At 35.4% G+C, this 17,265-nt stretch overlaps 1 protein-coding gene and 1 pseudogene across 1 annotated transcript; both read left to right on the top strand.

The window, feature by feature from the left end:
- Positions 1-1,515: 1,515 nt before the first annotated feature.
- Positions 1,516-5,004, top strand: LOC120134037 (probable arabinosyltransferase ARAD1). The gene is made up of 4 exons (XM_039150515.1): positions 1,516-2,236; positions 3,271-3,567; positions 3,658-3,753; positions 4,189-5,004. Exons 1-4 carry the CDS (start codon positions 1,754-1,756, stop codon positions 4,612-4,614), a joined length of 1,302 nt encoding a protein of 433 aa, XP_039006446.1. The 5' UTR covers positions 1,516-1,753; the 3' UTR covers positions 4,615-5,004.
- A 3,322-nt stretch (positions 5,005-8,326) lies between these two features.
- On the top strand, positions 8,327-16,100 carry LOC120134287 (annotated as a pseudogene).
- The last annotated feature ends 1,165 nt before the right edge of the window (positions 16,101-17,265 follow it).

Raw genomic sequence — 17,265 nt, 5'->3', positions numbered from 1 at the left:
AATTTTTCACTCAAAATTTGAATCCGATCTGAACCAAATCTTAATTTTCTTTAAAAAAAAATTAAGCCTTTAAGGTCAGATTGAAACTCGTCAGGTTCAGGTCAAGTGTATATCCTAGACGATGTGTCATTATTATTATATATTTTTATATTAGTGTCGATGATATTTATCTTTTATTATTGTATTTGTTTTTTATTAATTTTTTGAGTTATTTGAAAAAAATGTCAATATCTTTTTTTATTTAATGATTAATTTATATTGTATAATAATTCTAAAAATATAAATTAATATGTTTAATTTGAAAAAAAAAATAGAACATAAGACTCTGATGAACTTAATAAAAAGAATTAATAAATTAACCTTAACCCATATTTATTAGTTAGCATAAATTTAAATAACATAATTTAAAAAAGTAGCACATGTTCATCCGAATCACTGCACATGTATTGAAGATTAGCTTCTTTTTCTCTCATAAGAGAGTTGATTGCTTGTTTTAATGGTAAAGAAGATATTGACAAGTTGACCCAATTAAAAATTACTTTAATAGATAAATTGGATTAAACGATTAATTGAACTATATAATCAATTTTTAAAGATAAAAAAATTTAATAGTTATTAAAATTTATACTTTTAAACATTTTTCAATACATAAATGAGATTAGAGAATGTCACATCATAATTCTATTATATCAATATATAAACTTTCGAGCTTTCAAGAGTTTGAACTTGTTTAGGCATTAATTTCAATTTTGGGTTGGTATGTTATGAAAATTATATGTTTGAATATGTTTAAGTAGTAATAATTTTTAGTTTAAGATTTTGATCATTTTACAATTATAGATAATTAGATGTTGTATGAATGCTATAATTGATAAATATAAAAGAATATATTTAATTATTTATAGAAAATAGAGTACATGATTTCAATTCGACGAGTTTTGATTTAATTTTATAGTGTCAAAATTTTCGAAATTCGAATTCATGTCGTTTTGGGTCAAATCCTATTTAAAAATGATATTTTTCTCTTTATATTTTTTAATTAAATTTTTATTTTATTAAATAAGAATATATATATATTCATGTTAGATCAAGTTGAATATTTATATAGATTTTATCTTGAAATCAAGTCAAATTTTAAATATGTTAAAATCTTTTTATATCTACATCAAATAAAATAACATATAAAAATTGTAATACTCATATCAAATTTCAATAAATCAAAAACTTAATATATATGTCCATCCCCAACTCAAACTACGATACCGTTTCAACTGTCAATTTACCTAACAGAAATCGTTTATTTTAAGCATACATAATTACTTGGACGTTACAATAAACTTTGTTTTTAATAGTATAAAGTAATTATAAAATAATAAAATTTATTTTATAAAAATTAACTCATTGATAGGATATATAGTGTGTAGTTTGAATTTAAAATCTAATATTTTATTATTCACATGAATCTAAATTTTTATGTGCAAAGAAAGTATAAAGGTAAAAATGGTAGTAATTCATAATTTTCCAGCTAATTTGGAGCACGAATTTAGTTGGCGTTTCCGGGAATTTACAACGGGACTGTAAATAAATTCATTTTTGTTCTTTTTGTTTTGCTTCAAATGCGGATAAAGCAGAATTTAAGTATTTTTGTGTGTGTGTGGAAATCCAAAGGACAATTCAGCAATAAAAGACTTCGAGTCACAGATATTAATACAGTGAGCAAAGAGCAGAGGCAGATCTCAATTCTTACACAGCAATGTACGGTAAAGCTGCAATCTGCTTATCATTCGTGATTCTCTTCCTCGTTTCATGTTCAATCTATGTCGGCACCGTTGATTTCAGATCCTACTTCTTCCCTCTCCTTCAGTCGCCCACGGTTACACGCTCGCTCTGTGCTACCGGCCGCCCCCTCCGCGTTTACATGTACGATCTCCCCAGGAGATTCCACGTCGGCATGATGGACCGTTGGAGCTCCTCCGAAGGAGCGGCTCCCTTGACGGCGGAAAATTTCCCGCCTTGGCCATCGAATTCCGGGATCAAGAGACAGCACAGTGTGGAGTACTGGTTAATGGCGTCGCTTCTCCACGGCGGCGACGTTGTGGAAGGTAGGGAGGCGGTTAGGGTTTCGGATCCTGAAACCGCGGAGGCCTTTTTTGTTCCCTTTTTTTCTTCGCTGAGTTTTAATACGCACGGCCATAATATGACGGATCCTGAGACGGAGGTTGATCGCCGATTACAGGTACTGGGAATCTTAATTGGTCACTTTGCGCTATGGCTTAATGCGTTGTTTGGTGATTAGGGAGATGGATTCTAGTTGTTTCAAACCAAAAATGCATAAATTAAGTTCATTTAGTTACGTTTTGTTTTTAGTTCCAGATTGAAGCACTTTAATGATAATGAATTCCTTGAAAAATATGAGACTTTAGCTATCTGGGTTTTGATAGTTACATCAGCTGAATTCAAAACAAAAATAAATTCATTAATCGCTCTTTTATTTCGTTTTAACATTTCCCAATTATAAAAGAGAATCATGTTTGGGACTTTAGGTACATTTACCAATTGATTGTTATATGAAAATGAAATGTTGCTTTGTCTGTGCTTTTGACATGTTAAAGAATTAGCCAATGGTTTTGAGAACTATCATTTTTGTAATAAGAAAGGTTGATGGAATAATAAATTCATTAACTGCTATTCGATAATGGAATGTAGCTTTCAAACATGTTCAACACATGATAACATAAGTTAATCTTTTTTTATCATGATGCATCTAATCCTTGGGGCTTGGTCAACGGTTTCGTTATTGATGGTAATGATTTCAAAGGGAATTAGAACTTCTACATGCTTCCTTCTATTATTTTGAAGTGTGTAAATAAATGCTTATTGCAGTTCTGTTAAGTATTTTTCTTTTAAAGTAGCACTACATGCTCTCTTTTACAGTTTTACTGACTGAAAGCAAGCAGCGGTTGCTGGTTTGATTATTAGTAACTTGCACCGGTTGTCTCAAATATTATCATGCCTAACTTGTTAGAATTCCGTAATGCTAATGCAAATTATATGAAAAGAGTTATTTTTCCCCTTCTGCTGCCAATGAGTTTCTCTAGTTTGTAGTTATTGCTTTGTGTTTTTACTCGACTCTACGACCTGGGTGGAATGATCTTATATTTCAGTTTTCTGGAGTAGACTTATATTGATGGCTGTGGGATATAAAGTGCTTCTCATTTAAAGTTGATAACTGTTGATTATGGTGAGACGTAAATTGCTTTCTCGTTTCAGGTTGAGTTACTGGAATTCTTGCAAAAATCCAAGTACTATCAAAGATCTGGAGGCAGAGACCATGTAATTCCCATGACACATCCAAATGCTTTCAGATTTCTTCGACAAGAGTTGAATGCATCACTCCTTATTGTTGTAGATTTTGGCCGCTATCCTACAAATGTGTCAAGTTTAAGCAAAGATGTTGTTGCTCCGTACGTACATGTTGTGGACTCCTTCACAGATGATGACCCTTTGGACCCATATGAGTCTCGAAATACACTTCTTTTCTTCCGAGGAAATACTGTCAGGAAAGATGTATGACAGTTTTTAAAACACATATATTCCATTCATAGAAACTTATGTTGAATTAGATAATGTTCTTAACTCAAGATCATTTCTTTGCAGCAAGGCAAAATTCGAGTCAAACTGGCGAAGATGTTGTCCGGTATTGATGATGTTCATTACGAGAAGAGCGTAGCAACTCCAAAAAACATTATAATGGTATGCCTTCTTGTCTTGGACCTTGGAAATATACTATTTTCTAAGCATTCAGAAAACGAAGTGGTCATCCCACTTTCCAATTTGCATATTTTTTTAGTCAAAAGACTCGAATGAACTTGCTTGCCGATGTGTGTTATGTTTGCTTTTTCACAACGATGAGTACCAATTTTTAGTTACCATGTCTGCTGTGATTTGTACTTTTCTTTGGATGGTTTCAACGCGGTGTGATACTTCTGGCACTTAGTTTAAGACAATAATTTTGTGTTGCTAATCTATGAAATGGAAAGTATCTGCCACCATATTACAGTCTGAAACCAAATAATCACATTTTCAAGCTGGAGGACAATTTTGGAGATGCTTTGCAATTTTTCTAATAGATTTTTTGTGCTAAAAGTATGCTAAATATCTTATTTCTTTCACTTTCTTTTGTGTTAGTCTACAGAGGGGATGCGTTCGTCGAAGTTCTGTCTGCATCCTGCAGGTGACACACCTTCATCTTGCCGACTGTTTGATGCTATTGTGAGCCATTGTGTTCCCGTGATCGTCAGTGATAATATTGAGCTCCCCTATGAGGATGAAATTGACTACACTGAATTCTCAATTTTCTTCTCTATGAAAGAGGCATTGGAACCAGGTTATTTGCTCAATCAGTTGCGTCAATTTCCAAAGGACCGATGGCTTGAAATGTGGAACAGGCTCAAGAATGTTTCCCATCATTTCGAGTTCCAGTACCCTCCGAAGAAGGAAGATGCTGTCAATATGTTATGGAGACAAGTAAAACACAAGCTTCCCGGGGTCCAACTTGCTTTACACAGAAGTAGAAGATTGAAAATTCCAGATTGGTGGCAACGGAGGCGATGATAACAGAACCTTGTTTCAACACTGTACATCACCGTATTTATCTCATTTATGGCATCTGATAGCGGGTAACGAGCAAAGGTGCATGGAAATCACAAGCCAACACATCATCATGAGCCATCTTTACCGAGCTCGTGACTTACGGTGCATAGTTTCGAGCTTTTTTTTCTCTCTAAGGAAGCAGTCAATTAAGATTTGAACTCGGTTAATATTGTTTTTCATCATTTGTTTGTGCGGATGTGGGTTATAGATAGTGTAATGACATAGGATATACACTTCCAGAGGTGGTTTTGTTTAGGTTCTAATATTTGCATTCAGATCTTGTACAAGTGTATTCAAAGTGATCAAGCTAATTCATGTATCAGTACCTCAGAAACTTCATTTGATTTTGTCTTCTACTTTTGAATAAACATTTTTATTATTGAAATTATACTATTTTATCTTGTTTTACATCATATATTTCTTTTTAAATAATACTATTTTATCTTATACATATTATCAATAAATAATTTTAAATTATTAGAACATTTAAAAATATTAAAAGTTTCAAAAAAAAATAAAGAAAATATAAACACGTCAAATTATTTAATGAAATTAATGAAAAAAGGTTGACCATGAGAATAAAAATATACATTTTGAAAATTAAAGACAAAATAATCCAATTATAATAAAGAGATGAAATATGTCATTATCTATACATTTGACCAACATGATTAGTTTTCTTAGCTCTGATTAGAGCATACCTAATATCAATTTGCTCCACCAATATTAGTGGATATGAATCTTCTTTGGGGTTCGCTGTTGGAGGATACCCTTTTCTTGTGGTTCTTCGGCTCTTTGCCTGTAGGTCATACCTCCCTTGTGGTGGGATCCAGCATGGGTTCTTCATAATAACACATATTATACTCGATCTTTTTTTAATACTATCTATTCTCTATTTACGGTTCATATTCAGAGATTATGATTGTCTAATATTATGTTTAAATTTCAAAGATAAATTCTCGTATTTATCGGGTACGTATTTTGAACACTAAATTTTTTTCTGAGCTAACATATTAGGTTTGAAAATGAAATCAAGCTCGAAAATAAAATTAAGTCGGTTCAAAGCATAAGACTCACATACACTACCCGTTAGTAGGCCCAAACACTGGTGACCCGACTTGCCCAGTCTTGACCCGAAACTTGATTTTAACCTGAATCCAACCCCCACTGCTGAGAAAAATCATTCTAAGTTTTAGGATGTATGGATTTTAAATTCGAATCTCATCGTATATAAATTATACATGAATTCTCTTTAAACTTATTATGATGGAGTAATTGACTCCGATTATAATTATTCAGATCGTATTGTTTGAAACTAGAATTGTGATTATACCACCAAATGTCTGCATCTATTACTAGTCTAATTCAGCAAGTGTATGTTGTTGCACAGGGCACCAGCTGATTCTGAAGTTCTGACCAGCGAAGCATTCCAGTAATTAGGCAAGCTCTTTTTCAATTGGGTAATAGAATTTTAAAACTTACTAAATCTACCACTTCCTCCTCTGAGAATGATTCAGTGGTGCTTGACACCTTGCTATTAGTGGAAACAAATCTTTAGTCTGCAGGAAAGTTTGTTTCATGTGTGTGTGTTTGGAGGTATACAATGATTATGTATTAAACTAATCAATATCTAACAATGTATTCCACTTATGGGCCCAAAAGGATGATCCCAGAAGCCAGACACCTCTACTATAGAATATATATTCTCCCACAAAAGATATGCTGCTTTCTGTATTATTTGTTCCAAATAAATCACCTTTTTTTTTGTTAGTGACGTTTTCGGTTTGATGGATTTGATTTTAAAAAAATCAAAATTAATTTAAAACATCAATCACATACCTTAATTAATCAATCAATTGAATTAACCAATTAAGGAAAATATTATTCACTCTAAAAGTTTTGAATTCGAGTTGTTGCATCTACAAGTATGTGTAGGTCTGAGTGTCGTTATATAAATGATTAAAAAAACTTATGAACATATATTAGAACTAATATAGAAAGACGTTGTGTCTTTTCGACGTCTTCCAAAATGTGTTAAATAACCCGACAACTTTCGATTGACAATGTAACATTCACCCTATTTGAAAAAGTATTTCTTTCACTACTCTATAAAACAAATTCACTTTTTCCATTACATTATCCTAACAAAATTACCGAATTTGTTTACATAGTTCATCCATTATGTATTATGAAATTATACGTAGATTTCTGATTCTTGAAATATAATATACACATTCATCTGGAAAAAAAAAGTAAATTATAAAAAAAATAATTTCGTTAATGTATTGTTTTATTTTATAAACTTTAATTTTATTTGACACTATATTAGTCAAAAAGGCATTTTAAAAACATACACACACTAATACTGAATAATTATATATTTTATTATTTTTTAAAATTATTATCATTGTATCAAATATAATTAAAACACGCGTATTTCAAAAGAGCGAATCTATTCGCAATGCTTTTGTGTTTGACTAACCCCACACCATCGTCAGGTCTACTGATAGGAGCTTAAGGTTAAGGTAGTTGCTATTTAAGCCAGCCTCATTATTATTATTTCCGTAATTTTTTATATAATTTAATGATTATTTGATAGTTTTCATAAATTTATTATTTAAATATTTTATTCTTTAAATTTTCTACTTTATTTTTCTAGTGGAATCCTAAAGGTCTACGCTGGTGGACTTCATCATGAACTAGATTTTGACAATAAACAAAACCAAGGCAACAAATCATGAAAGGGCGCTACTAAAGCTGCCAACAATTACTAAATATACCAGGTCAAACCCCACTTACTAAATAATAAATATACCAAGTCAAACTTTCATTTTTTTTAGTACGATAGCAAAATTCATATCCTTTTATTTCCCTACTAGGTGCATTTTAGCAAAACTAATTTTTTAACTACCGCCATTTTCTCTATAAATTCAACATCCTATTTTTTTTTTAATTTTTGGTGGACCCACGCGTGGATTTTAAACCACAACACAATTTCTTTTAAAAATTTCTCCCTTATTACCAAGCAAATACATTCCCAATAAAAACTTCTAACACCTCGTCTCTACGTTTTTATTAAATTTTTTCCCTTGTCCTCCACCACCTAAATTTTTTTATGATTGACCTTTTGCTTTTTTTTTAAAAAAAAATAAGAATTTGATTATTTATTTTTCTATTTTTAAATAATGTGCATTTTCATTTTCTTCTTTAATATTTATTTAAAAAATTTCTCAATATGTGCAACATAAATATTAAAATTTTATTCGTGTATTTCCTCCCCTTCTGTTGAAATTCTCCTCCTATAATATGCTGCTTCCCAATCCTTGAATTTGTTGATGGAAACAATATTAAATTCAGCCCCTTCCTCGTGTGTTGTAGGGTATAGTAGTTGAGCATGGTGGGGTAGGGCTCTTGTCGGGCGCACGAGGGCATAAGCAGCTATGGGGGAACCGAAATGTTGGGTGGGGTTTTGGTAGATTTAGTAAAATAATTGATATAGTTAAATTAACCCATCATGAAACCCTATTTAATTAACTCATTATCATAATTTGTTTGATTAAAAAATTCTCAATCATGGTTAACAAACCTAACCACTCATCATTTAAGTAATTAACCATGATTGTTTTTCCATGTGCTATATATATACACTCACACGATCTATCTCAAATACATTCCATTAAGCTTTTGCTGCAGAAAAGGAATGAAGCTTTTAATGGCGGCAATGATCAACCTTTCACTGTTGTCCCTTTTATATGTTCTCGCTGTACATCAAACGCCATGGCCTTTCAATTTGCTAGTGTTCTCGTTCTTGTCTGTTTGGCCTTTCTTGATGACTTACTGGCTAGTCCCCGGGGGGCTGGCATGGAGAAACCACCACGTTCACTCGCCACATCTACGTGGTCCGGTCGGTTGGCCGCTGCTCGGAACCTTGCCGCAAATGGGTACGCTAGCAAATCGAAAGTTAGCCGACGCGGCTGCTTCGCTAGGCGCGACGAGATTCATGGCATTCAGTCTAGGAACAACGCGTGTGATCATCAGTAGTCACCCGGAAACCGCCTGGGAAATTCTATCTGGACCGTCGTTTTCGGACCGCCCGATCAAGGAGTCGGCTCGTTCGTCGATGTTCGAAAGCGCCATCGGTTTCGCGCCCTCTGGAAAATACTGGCGCCACCTACGGCGTCTCGCCGCGAACCATATGTTCTCCCCTAGGAGAATCGCTTCCCTCGAGCCCCTCCGCCAACGAGTGGCCGACGAAATGGCGGCGGAAGTGCAAAAGGAAATGAAAGACAAAGGATTTGTGGAGTTAAGGGGGATATTGCAAAAGGGTTCATTAAGTAATATTTTAGAGAGTGTGTTTGGGGATTGTATAATAGACAAGGAAGAGTTAGGGTTAATGGTGAAAGAAGGTTATGAATTGATAACAATGTTAATTGGGAAGACTACTTCCCTCTAGGGTTTTTGGACATTCATGGGGTGAAAAAAAGGTGTCGTAAATTGTCTGATAAAGTAAGAAATGTTGTGGGTCAAATTGTGAAAGAAAGACAAAAGTGTGGGGCTGATCAGATTAAAAACGGTGGAAATGGTTTGCTTAGTGCTTTGCTAGCTTTGCCTAGAGAAGAACATTTGAGTGACTCGGACATGACTTCTGTTCTGTGGGTAAGAACTCTTTTTCTCGTCCGAAATCAATCTTAAATCGAATTTTAGACTTAATCAGGATTAAAACGAAGTTCAACGCTATTTTATTTTTCAGGAAATGATATTTCGGGGTACCGACACGGTTGCAATTCTCTTGGAATGGATAATGGCAAGGATGGTCATGCACCAAGACATCCAAGCTAAAGTCCAACAAGAGATTGGCTTCGTCATCGGAGATCGTCGCGGTCACATTCAAGATTCTGATCTCTCGAATCTTCCGTACCTTCAAGCGGTGGTGAAAGAGGTTTTGAGGATGCATCCACCGGGACCGCTTCTCTCATGGGCTCGTCTAGCCACCCATGATGTCCATGTCGGGAAGACCTTCATCCCGAAAGGCACCACCGCAATGGTCAACATGTGGGCCATTACCCATGACCCGTCTATTTGGAGAGATCCGTGAACTTTTAGACCCGAAAGATTTATCGAAGAGGAAGATGTTCCCATCATGGGATCCGATCTGAGGCTAGCACCTTTCGGGTCTGGTCGGAGGGTTTGTCCCGGCACTAGGGTTAACTACCGTGTGTTAAAAGCTTCAAAGTTTGGCAACCAACTTTGGAAAATGTTTTTTTCAAAGTTTGGTAAATGTTTCTTTGAAAAATGTTTTTCAAAGTTTGGTAAAATTTTGGTAGATGTTTGTTGAAAATAGGAATCGGTAAATTCACTTTAGTCATTGCACTTTAGGGTATTTTCAAAGATTAGTCCCTAAGTTTCTACTATAAATACCCTTACCCATTTAGCTTCAAAATCATCCCAAAACATTTCTTTCTTCCTATACTAGAGAGCTTTCTTGTGAGTAGTGAGTGTTTTGTAAACACCTGTAAATTTTCTCTCTTAGTAAAAGATCTGCAGCAGCCCGGAGACGTAAGCACAATTGGCTGAACTGCGTTATCAATTTTCGGGTATTATTTTTCCGCTTTTATTTTGCATTCTCACTAATCTGGTTATAGGGAAATTACTTGTACTCGGTTTATTTTCCTAACAATTGGTAATCAGAGCTTTTGGTTGTGAATTTTTTTAAATTTTCTGCGAGGTTACTATTGATTACTATTCACATGAATAGTGAATTTCGTGAATAGTGAAATTCGATCGGTGATACGAGTTTATCGACGGTGGTGTTCTAATACACGGTGATTCGCAAGAATTGTCAGAAACGATCCAAACGAAGCCAGATTCGAGTGGGAGCGATGGCTGCAGACGAAGGGAAGGTGAAAATTGAAAAGTTCGATGGTGCGGACTTTGGTTTTTGGAAGATGCAGATTGAAGATTTTTTGTACCAGAAAAATCTATATCAACCTCTCTCAGGAAAGCAACCAGAGGGCATGAAGGATGAAGATTGGGCTCTTCTCGACAGACAAGCCCTCGGAGTTATCCGACTGACGTTATCCCGCAATGTTGCTTTTAACATAGCAAAGGAAAAGACCACGGCGGGTCTTATGGCGGCTCTCTCCAGTATGTACGGGAAGCCATCGGCCTCAAACAAAGTTCATTTGATGAGGCGATTATTCAATTTGCGGATGGCAGAAGGGGCATCGATGGCACAACACCTAAATGAACTCAACACAATCACAACCCAGTTGAGTTCAGTGGAAATTGAGTTCGATGATGAAGTTCGAGCTTTAATTCTCTTATCATATCTACCAGACAGTTGGAATGCTACTGTTACAGCAGTCAGCAGTTCGTCGGGAAACAGCAAATTAAAATTCGACGATGTTCGGGATCTGGTATTGAGTGAAGAAATTCGACGAAGAGAATCAGGTGAAGCATCAACCTCCTCAGCCTTGCACACCGAGTCTAGAGGGAGAACTTCAGAAAGAAATTCAAATCGTGGCAGATCAAAATCCAGAAGGGGCAAATCAAGAACAGGAAATAAAGATTTTACCTGTTATAATTGCGGCAAGAAGGGTCACTTCAAAAGAGATTACCGAGCACTGAAGAAAGATACCGGTGCACAGGAATCTGCCAACGTGACAGAGGAGACAGGTGATGCTATGATTCTAAGCGTCAACAGTCCGATTGAATCATGGATCTTGGATTCAGGGGCATCTTTCCACTCCACCCCATACCAAGAAATCATGGAGAACTATGTCAGTGGTGATTTTGGGAAGGTTCATCTTGCTGATGATGAAACCTTAAAGATCGTCGGAAAAGGAGACATCCGACTAAAGTTGCCAAACCAGACCACCTGGAAGCTGACAGGAGTGAGACATATTCCTGGCCTCAAAACAAATCTGATTTCTGTTGGACAGCTTGATGGAGAAGGATATAGCACAACCTTTTCAGGCTGTGAATGGAAGATTACCAAAGGAGCACTCGTCATTGCTCGTGGTAAGAAGACTGGTACTCTCTATGTAACCTCAAATTTAGAGAATATCATTGCAGTAGCAGATGCTGATGGAAAATCAAACCTATGGCACCAAAGGCTTGGCCATATGAGCGAGAAAGGAATGAAGATACTTCTGTCAAAAGGGAAGCTGCCGGATCTAAAGAATGTAGATGTCGGACTATGCGAGGATTGCATCTTTGGCAAACAAAAGAAAGTCAGTTTTGCAAAGATTGGCAAGACACCCAAGGCAGAAAGGTTAGAGTTGGTTCATACTGATGTATGGGGACCATCCCCAGTTCCATCTCTTGCGGGCTCACTATATTATGTCACCTTCATCGATGATTCAACAAGGAATGTGTGGGTTTATTTTCTGAAGAAGAAATCAGAAGTCTTTGATACCTTCAGAAAATGGAAGGCCATGGTGGAAAATGAGACTGGTTTGAAAGTCAAGCGGTTGAGGTCTGACAATGGAGGAGAATACAGAGACAGTAGATTCAGAGATTTCTGCGCAAACAATGGGATCAAGATGGAGACAACAGTTCCCATAACACCGCAGCAGAATGGCGTAGCAGAGCGCATGAACAGAACTCTGAATGAACGTGCCAGAAGCATGAGGATACATGCCGGATTGCCCAAATTTCTATGGGCTGAAGTTATCAACACTGCAGCTTACTTGATCAACCGTGGGCCCTCAGTTCCTTTGGATGGCGGAATACCAGAGGAAGCTTGGAGCAAGAAAGAAATAAACCTTTCATACTTAAGAGTGTTTGGTTGTATTTCTTATGTACACATAAACTCTGCTGAAAGAAGTAAACTTGATGCCAAGTCCAACAAATGCGTCTTTGTTGGTTACGGTGGTGATGAGTTCGGTTACCGGTTTTGGGACTACGAAAATTGAAAGATCATCAGAAGCAGAGACGTCATTTTCAATGAAAATGTGATGTACAAAGATAGGTCAACCGCAGAATCAAGTAATACCGAAGTTGAAACAAAGGAATTTGCTGAGTTCGAGGAGATTTCTGGAAATGATGTTCAGATCAATCCTGAAGCAGTTCAAGAAGAACCAGGCACACCAGAACTGAGACGCTCCTCCAGAATTCCTAAACCAACCCAACGGTATTCTCCTTCTTTACACTACTTGTTGCTGACTGACAATGGTGAACCAGAGTGCTATGATGAAGCAATGCAAGTGGAGGATTCAGTCAAGTGGGAGTTTTCCATGAAAGATGAGATGGACTCGCTTATGTCAAATCAGACATGGGAATTAGCTGAATTACCACCAGGCAAGAAAACGCTCCACAACAAGTGGATTTATAGGATCAAAGAAGAGCACGATGGGAGCAAACGCTACAAAGCAAGATTGGTTGTCAAAGGCTTTCAGCAAAAAGAAGGTATTGACTACAATGAAATTTTCTCTCCAGTCGTAAAATTGTCTACAATCAGACTGGTGTTGAAAATTGTAGCTGCAGAGAATTTACATCTTGAGCAGTTAGATGTAAAGACAGCTTTCCTTCATGGTGATTTGGAGGAAGAAATCTATATGAGGCAGCCAGAAGGCTTCATAGAGGCAGACAAGAAAAACCTGGTATGCAGGTTGAAGAAGAGCTTGTATGGTTTAAAACAAGCTCCTAGACAGTGGTACAAGAAGTTCGATAGTTTCATGAGTAGCAGTGGTTTTATCAGATGCCAAGCAGATCATTGTTGCTACATCAAGAGGTTCGACAACAGCTTCATTATTTTATTATTGTACGTTGATGACATGCTCGTTGCAGGCTCAGACATGCAAGAGATTATACACTTGAAGCAAAAATTGTCGAAGCAGTTTGCTATGAAGGATCTAGGCGCTGCAAAGCAGATTCTTGGGATGAGGATCAAGAGAGACACAAAGTCGGGGACTTTGATGTTATCACAGGCTGGGTACATCAACAAAGTACTCTCCAGGTTCAACATGCAAGATGCTAAACCAGTAAGTACACCTTTAGGTATTCATTTCATACTCTCCAAAGACCAATCACCAAAGATGGAGGAAGAACGTGCACACATGGTGAAGGTGCCGTATGCCTCAGCAATTGGAAGTCTGATGTATGCCATGGTTTGTACCAGACCAGATATTGCTCATGCAGTGGGAGCTGTTAGCAGGTACATGAATAATCCGGGCAAGGTACACTGGGAAGCAGTCAAATGGATCCTCAGATATCTTCGGGATACCACAAACAAAGCACTTTGTTTCAAAGGTGGAGATATGATACTGACAGGCTATGTAGATGCTGACTTAGTCGGAAATGTCGACATCAGAAGGAGCACTATAGGGTATGTCTATACTCTAGGAGGAACTGCAGTGAGTTGGGTTTCTCAACTACAGAAGATAGTTGCTCTCTCCACAACTGAAGCAGAATATGTCGCTGTTACGGAAGCCAGCAAGGAGATGGTTTGGCTCCAAAGTTTCTTGGAAGAGTTAGGCAAGAAACAAGAAAACAATATCTTGTATTGCGACAGTCAAAGTGCTATCCATCTAGCAAAGAATCCGTCTTTTCATTCCAGGACAAAGCACATACAATTGAGATATCATTTTATCCGGTCTCTTCTGGAAGATGGGATTTTGAAACTTGAAAAAATTAGTGGAGCTCAAAATCCGGCAGACATGTTGACAAAGACGGTGACTACGGACAAACTGAAGTTGTGTTCAACTTCAGTTGGCATGCTAGAATAACAAGACCAGACATGCTGCTGCATTGATCGAGGTGTGAAGACATATTAAAATCAGTCTTCAAGTGGGAGATTGTTAAAAGTTTCAAAGTTTGGCAACCAACTTTGGAAAATGTTTTTTTTCAAAGTTTGGTAAATGTTTCTTTGAAAAATATTTTTCAAAGTTTGGTAAAATTTTGGTAGATGTTTGTTGAAAATAGGAATGGGTAAATTCACTTTAGTCATTGCACTTTAGGGTATTTTCAAAGATTAGTCCCTAAGTTTCTACTATAAATACCCTTACCCATTTAGTTTCAAAATCATCCCAAAACATTTCTTTCTTCCTATACTAGAGAGCTTTCTTGTGAGTAGTGAGTGTTTTATAAACACCTGTAAATTTTCTCTCTTAGTAAAAGATCTGCAGCAGCCCGGAGACGTAAGCACAATTGGCTGAACTCCGTTATCAATTTTCGGGTATTATTTTTCCGCTTTTATTTTGCATTCTCACTAATCTGGTTATAGGGAAATTACTTGTACTCGGTTTATTTTCCTAACACCGTGCAACTATGACTTGCACGGTTCTCCACGATTTCAAGTGGCTTCCGACGACACAACACGTCGATCTGTCGGAAACTTTGAGGCTGTCTCTCGAAATGAAGAAGCCATTAACATGTCGAGTGGTTCCCCGACAAACACACAGCACGTAATTTCATGATCCAAGGAAAATATCCATATCCTGTTAACTATACAATCAAGTATTACGATCCCTGAAATGTTATTTAAAATGAATGTAAGAAAGGGCGTGATTATTGGAATGTACTAAGCAGCCCATGAATTACGTACTATTTGTTTTTAATAAAAATTAATAAGAAAAATAACTAGGAACCCTCGAGATTAGCTAGCAAAGCAATGAGAATTCCTCTCAGCAAATTAAACAAGAGGATCTAGACTCTGTAATCTAAGAGTTTAATTTATAATAAAAATTAATTTATAACAATCAATTTTTGTTTTTATTTTGAATCATTTCTACCTAAGGAAACAAGAAGGAGAATTTTACTCCCAATAGATATTGAATCCACAACCTAAAGGAGAAGAAATATGTCAACAGAAAATTTTTAACCAGTGTTCTATAAGTTGTTGACATAACGATCAAAATTTTAAATAATTGTTACTCTATTGATATATGCAATATACGTAAACCTAAATTTTTGTGAATAATCAAAATTAAAGTAATTATAATCATTAAGGTAAAAGGGTACATGAGGTCATTGTGCTTAAAAAAATGTAGCTCTCATACTATTTTTTATACACTGTGATCCTCCAACTCAGAAAAAGAACTTAATATGATCATTTAACCAACGTTTTTTGTCATTGACTAACGGTGTTGTTAATTACTGTTGATGTGGTAGGTTTTCTGTCCGTTTAATGCTGTAGACAAGAAAGAAAACAAAAGTGTTACATTGGAAACCAATCGGGGGTGATCGCCGTCGCCACCTTCTCCGGTGGTCATTGCAGACAAATGGACAAAGTCAGGCCGTTTAGGCCCCCGAAGTCGAATCCGTCATCCGTTTCCCCAATCACCGCCCCAATCATCACAAATCTACAAAAATATTCTTTGGCCATCGTAGGTTCTATCTCCCCGATCTTCGTCGTCCTCTGTTGGATAAAGTCACCTCTACAATATGTTGTTCGCAGTGTCGTAGGTAACATCAAAATCTACCAACGGCCGTTGAGAATCCTGTGAATCGAAACACGAATAATCACCACCAACGGTAAATATTAATCAGCCATGTTCTCATTTTAGAATAAGCTATTCCATTTAATTTACAAGTAACACTAATTATCAATTGGTCGATGTGATAAGATGTAAGTCTCTTATAAATGTTTATAAATCTCGAGAAAATATATATATATTCTGAGTATGAATTTTAATATTGTCAATGAAAATAAATAAATACAATGGATTATTCTTATAATATATTTTTACAAAAATTGATTTAAATTAATTTATTAATAAATTATAAATCGATTTTTATATAAAAATTAATATGGGATAATTTTAATAGGTACGTTTCCTCAAGTTTAGGATGAAAACTTAAATGCAAAGGCAGAAAAGGTCGTGATAATTGGGTCGTCCCATAATAATTTGAACAAGCAATTACATTACATCTCCGTGACTAGGGATATACAATATCTTCGAAAGTAACAATTGTGGGGGAAAAGTTACGGCATGTGAAATACCCAAAATTAATTTAGACGTGCACAAAAAAACCACGATGGCTTTAAGTCGAAGTCATTTAGATTTTTTTAGTGTAATGTGGGAATTATTGGTCTACCAATTTATATTAGTGTAAAACTAATGTTGTTTTTCATATTTTTATAATTCTTTATTTTAATCATCGATCCATAAATATTTTTTAGGATGAAAACATATATATAAATTTTTATACGAGGTTAATACAAATAAAATTTTAGAGTGAACACAATAAAAAAATAAATAATTACTAAAAACTAAAAGATTTCGAGATGGACATTTTGGAGTGGATTCATAACTGCTTTATTTGATTAATATTTTATTAAGTTTATCATTACATTTTATGTTATATTCACGTAGATTATGCATATCAAATATAAAGCAAATTAAAAAATTACTATTTTATTTGATATAAAAAGTTTTTGTTCTTAAATATATATGTAAAGTTTTAAATCAATCTTGTATCTCTATCGTATTGGTCCACAATATCATTTTGGGTTAAGATTTACTTACATAATGGAAAATTCTTTTAGTTTTATACAAATTTAAGATTGTTTGATGAACGAAAACATACAGTTGATATTAATTCCTTGTTTTTTTTTCTAGTTAATATCTTCTCATTTTTTATTGTTAATATTTATCATATATTTTCACT

Source organism: Hibiscus syriacus, unplaced genomic scaffold (genome assembly GCF_006381635.1).
Source record: "Hibiscus syriacus cultivar Baekdansim isolate YM2019G1 unplaced genomic scaffold, ASM638163v2 tig00110597_pilon, whole genome shotgun sequence".
NCBI classification, from domain to species: Eukaryota; Viridiplantae; Streptophyta; class Magnoliopsida; order Malvales; family Malvaceae; genus Hibiscus; species Hibiscus syriacus.
The sequence above is the reverse complement of the archived record's forward strand: the minus strand, read 5'-3'. Positions and strand labels throughout refer to the sequence as shown.

Bases quoted from the DNA above. Each gene is read 5' to 3' on its own strand.
- LOC120134037 (XM_039150515.1), top strand. From the start codon at position 1,754: ATGTACGGTAAAGCTGCAATCTGCTTATCATTCGTGATTCTCTTCCTC. The intron at 2,237-3,270 runs GTACTGGGAATC...TTCTCGTTTCAG, and splicing joins AGGTTGATCGCCGATTACAG to GTTGAGTTACTGGAATTCTT. The intron at 3,754-4,188 runs GTATGCCTTCTT...CTTTTGTGTTAG, and splicing joins CTCCAAAAAACATTATAATG to TCTACAGAGGGGATGCGTTC.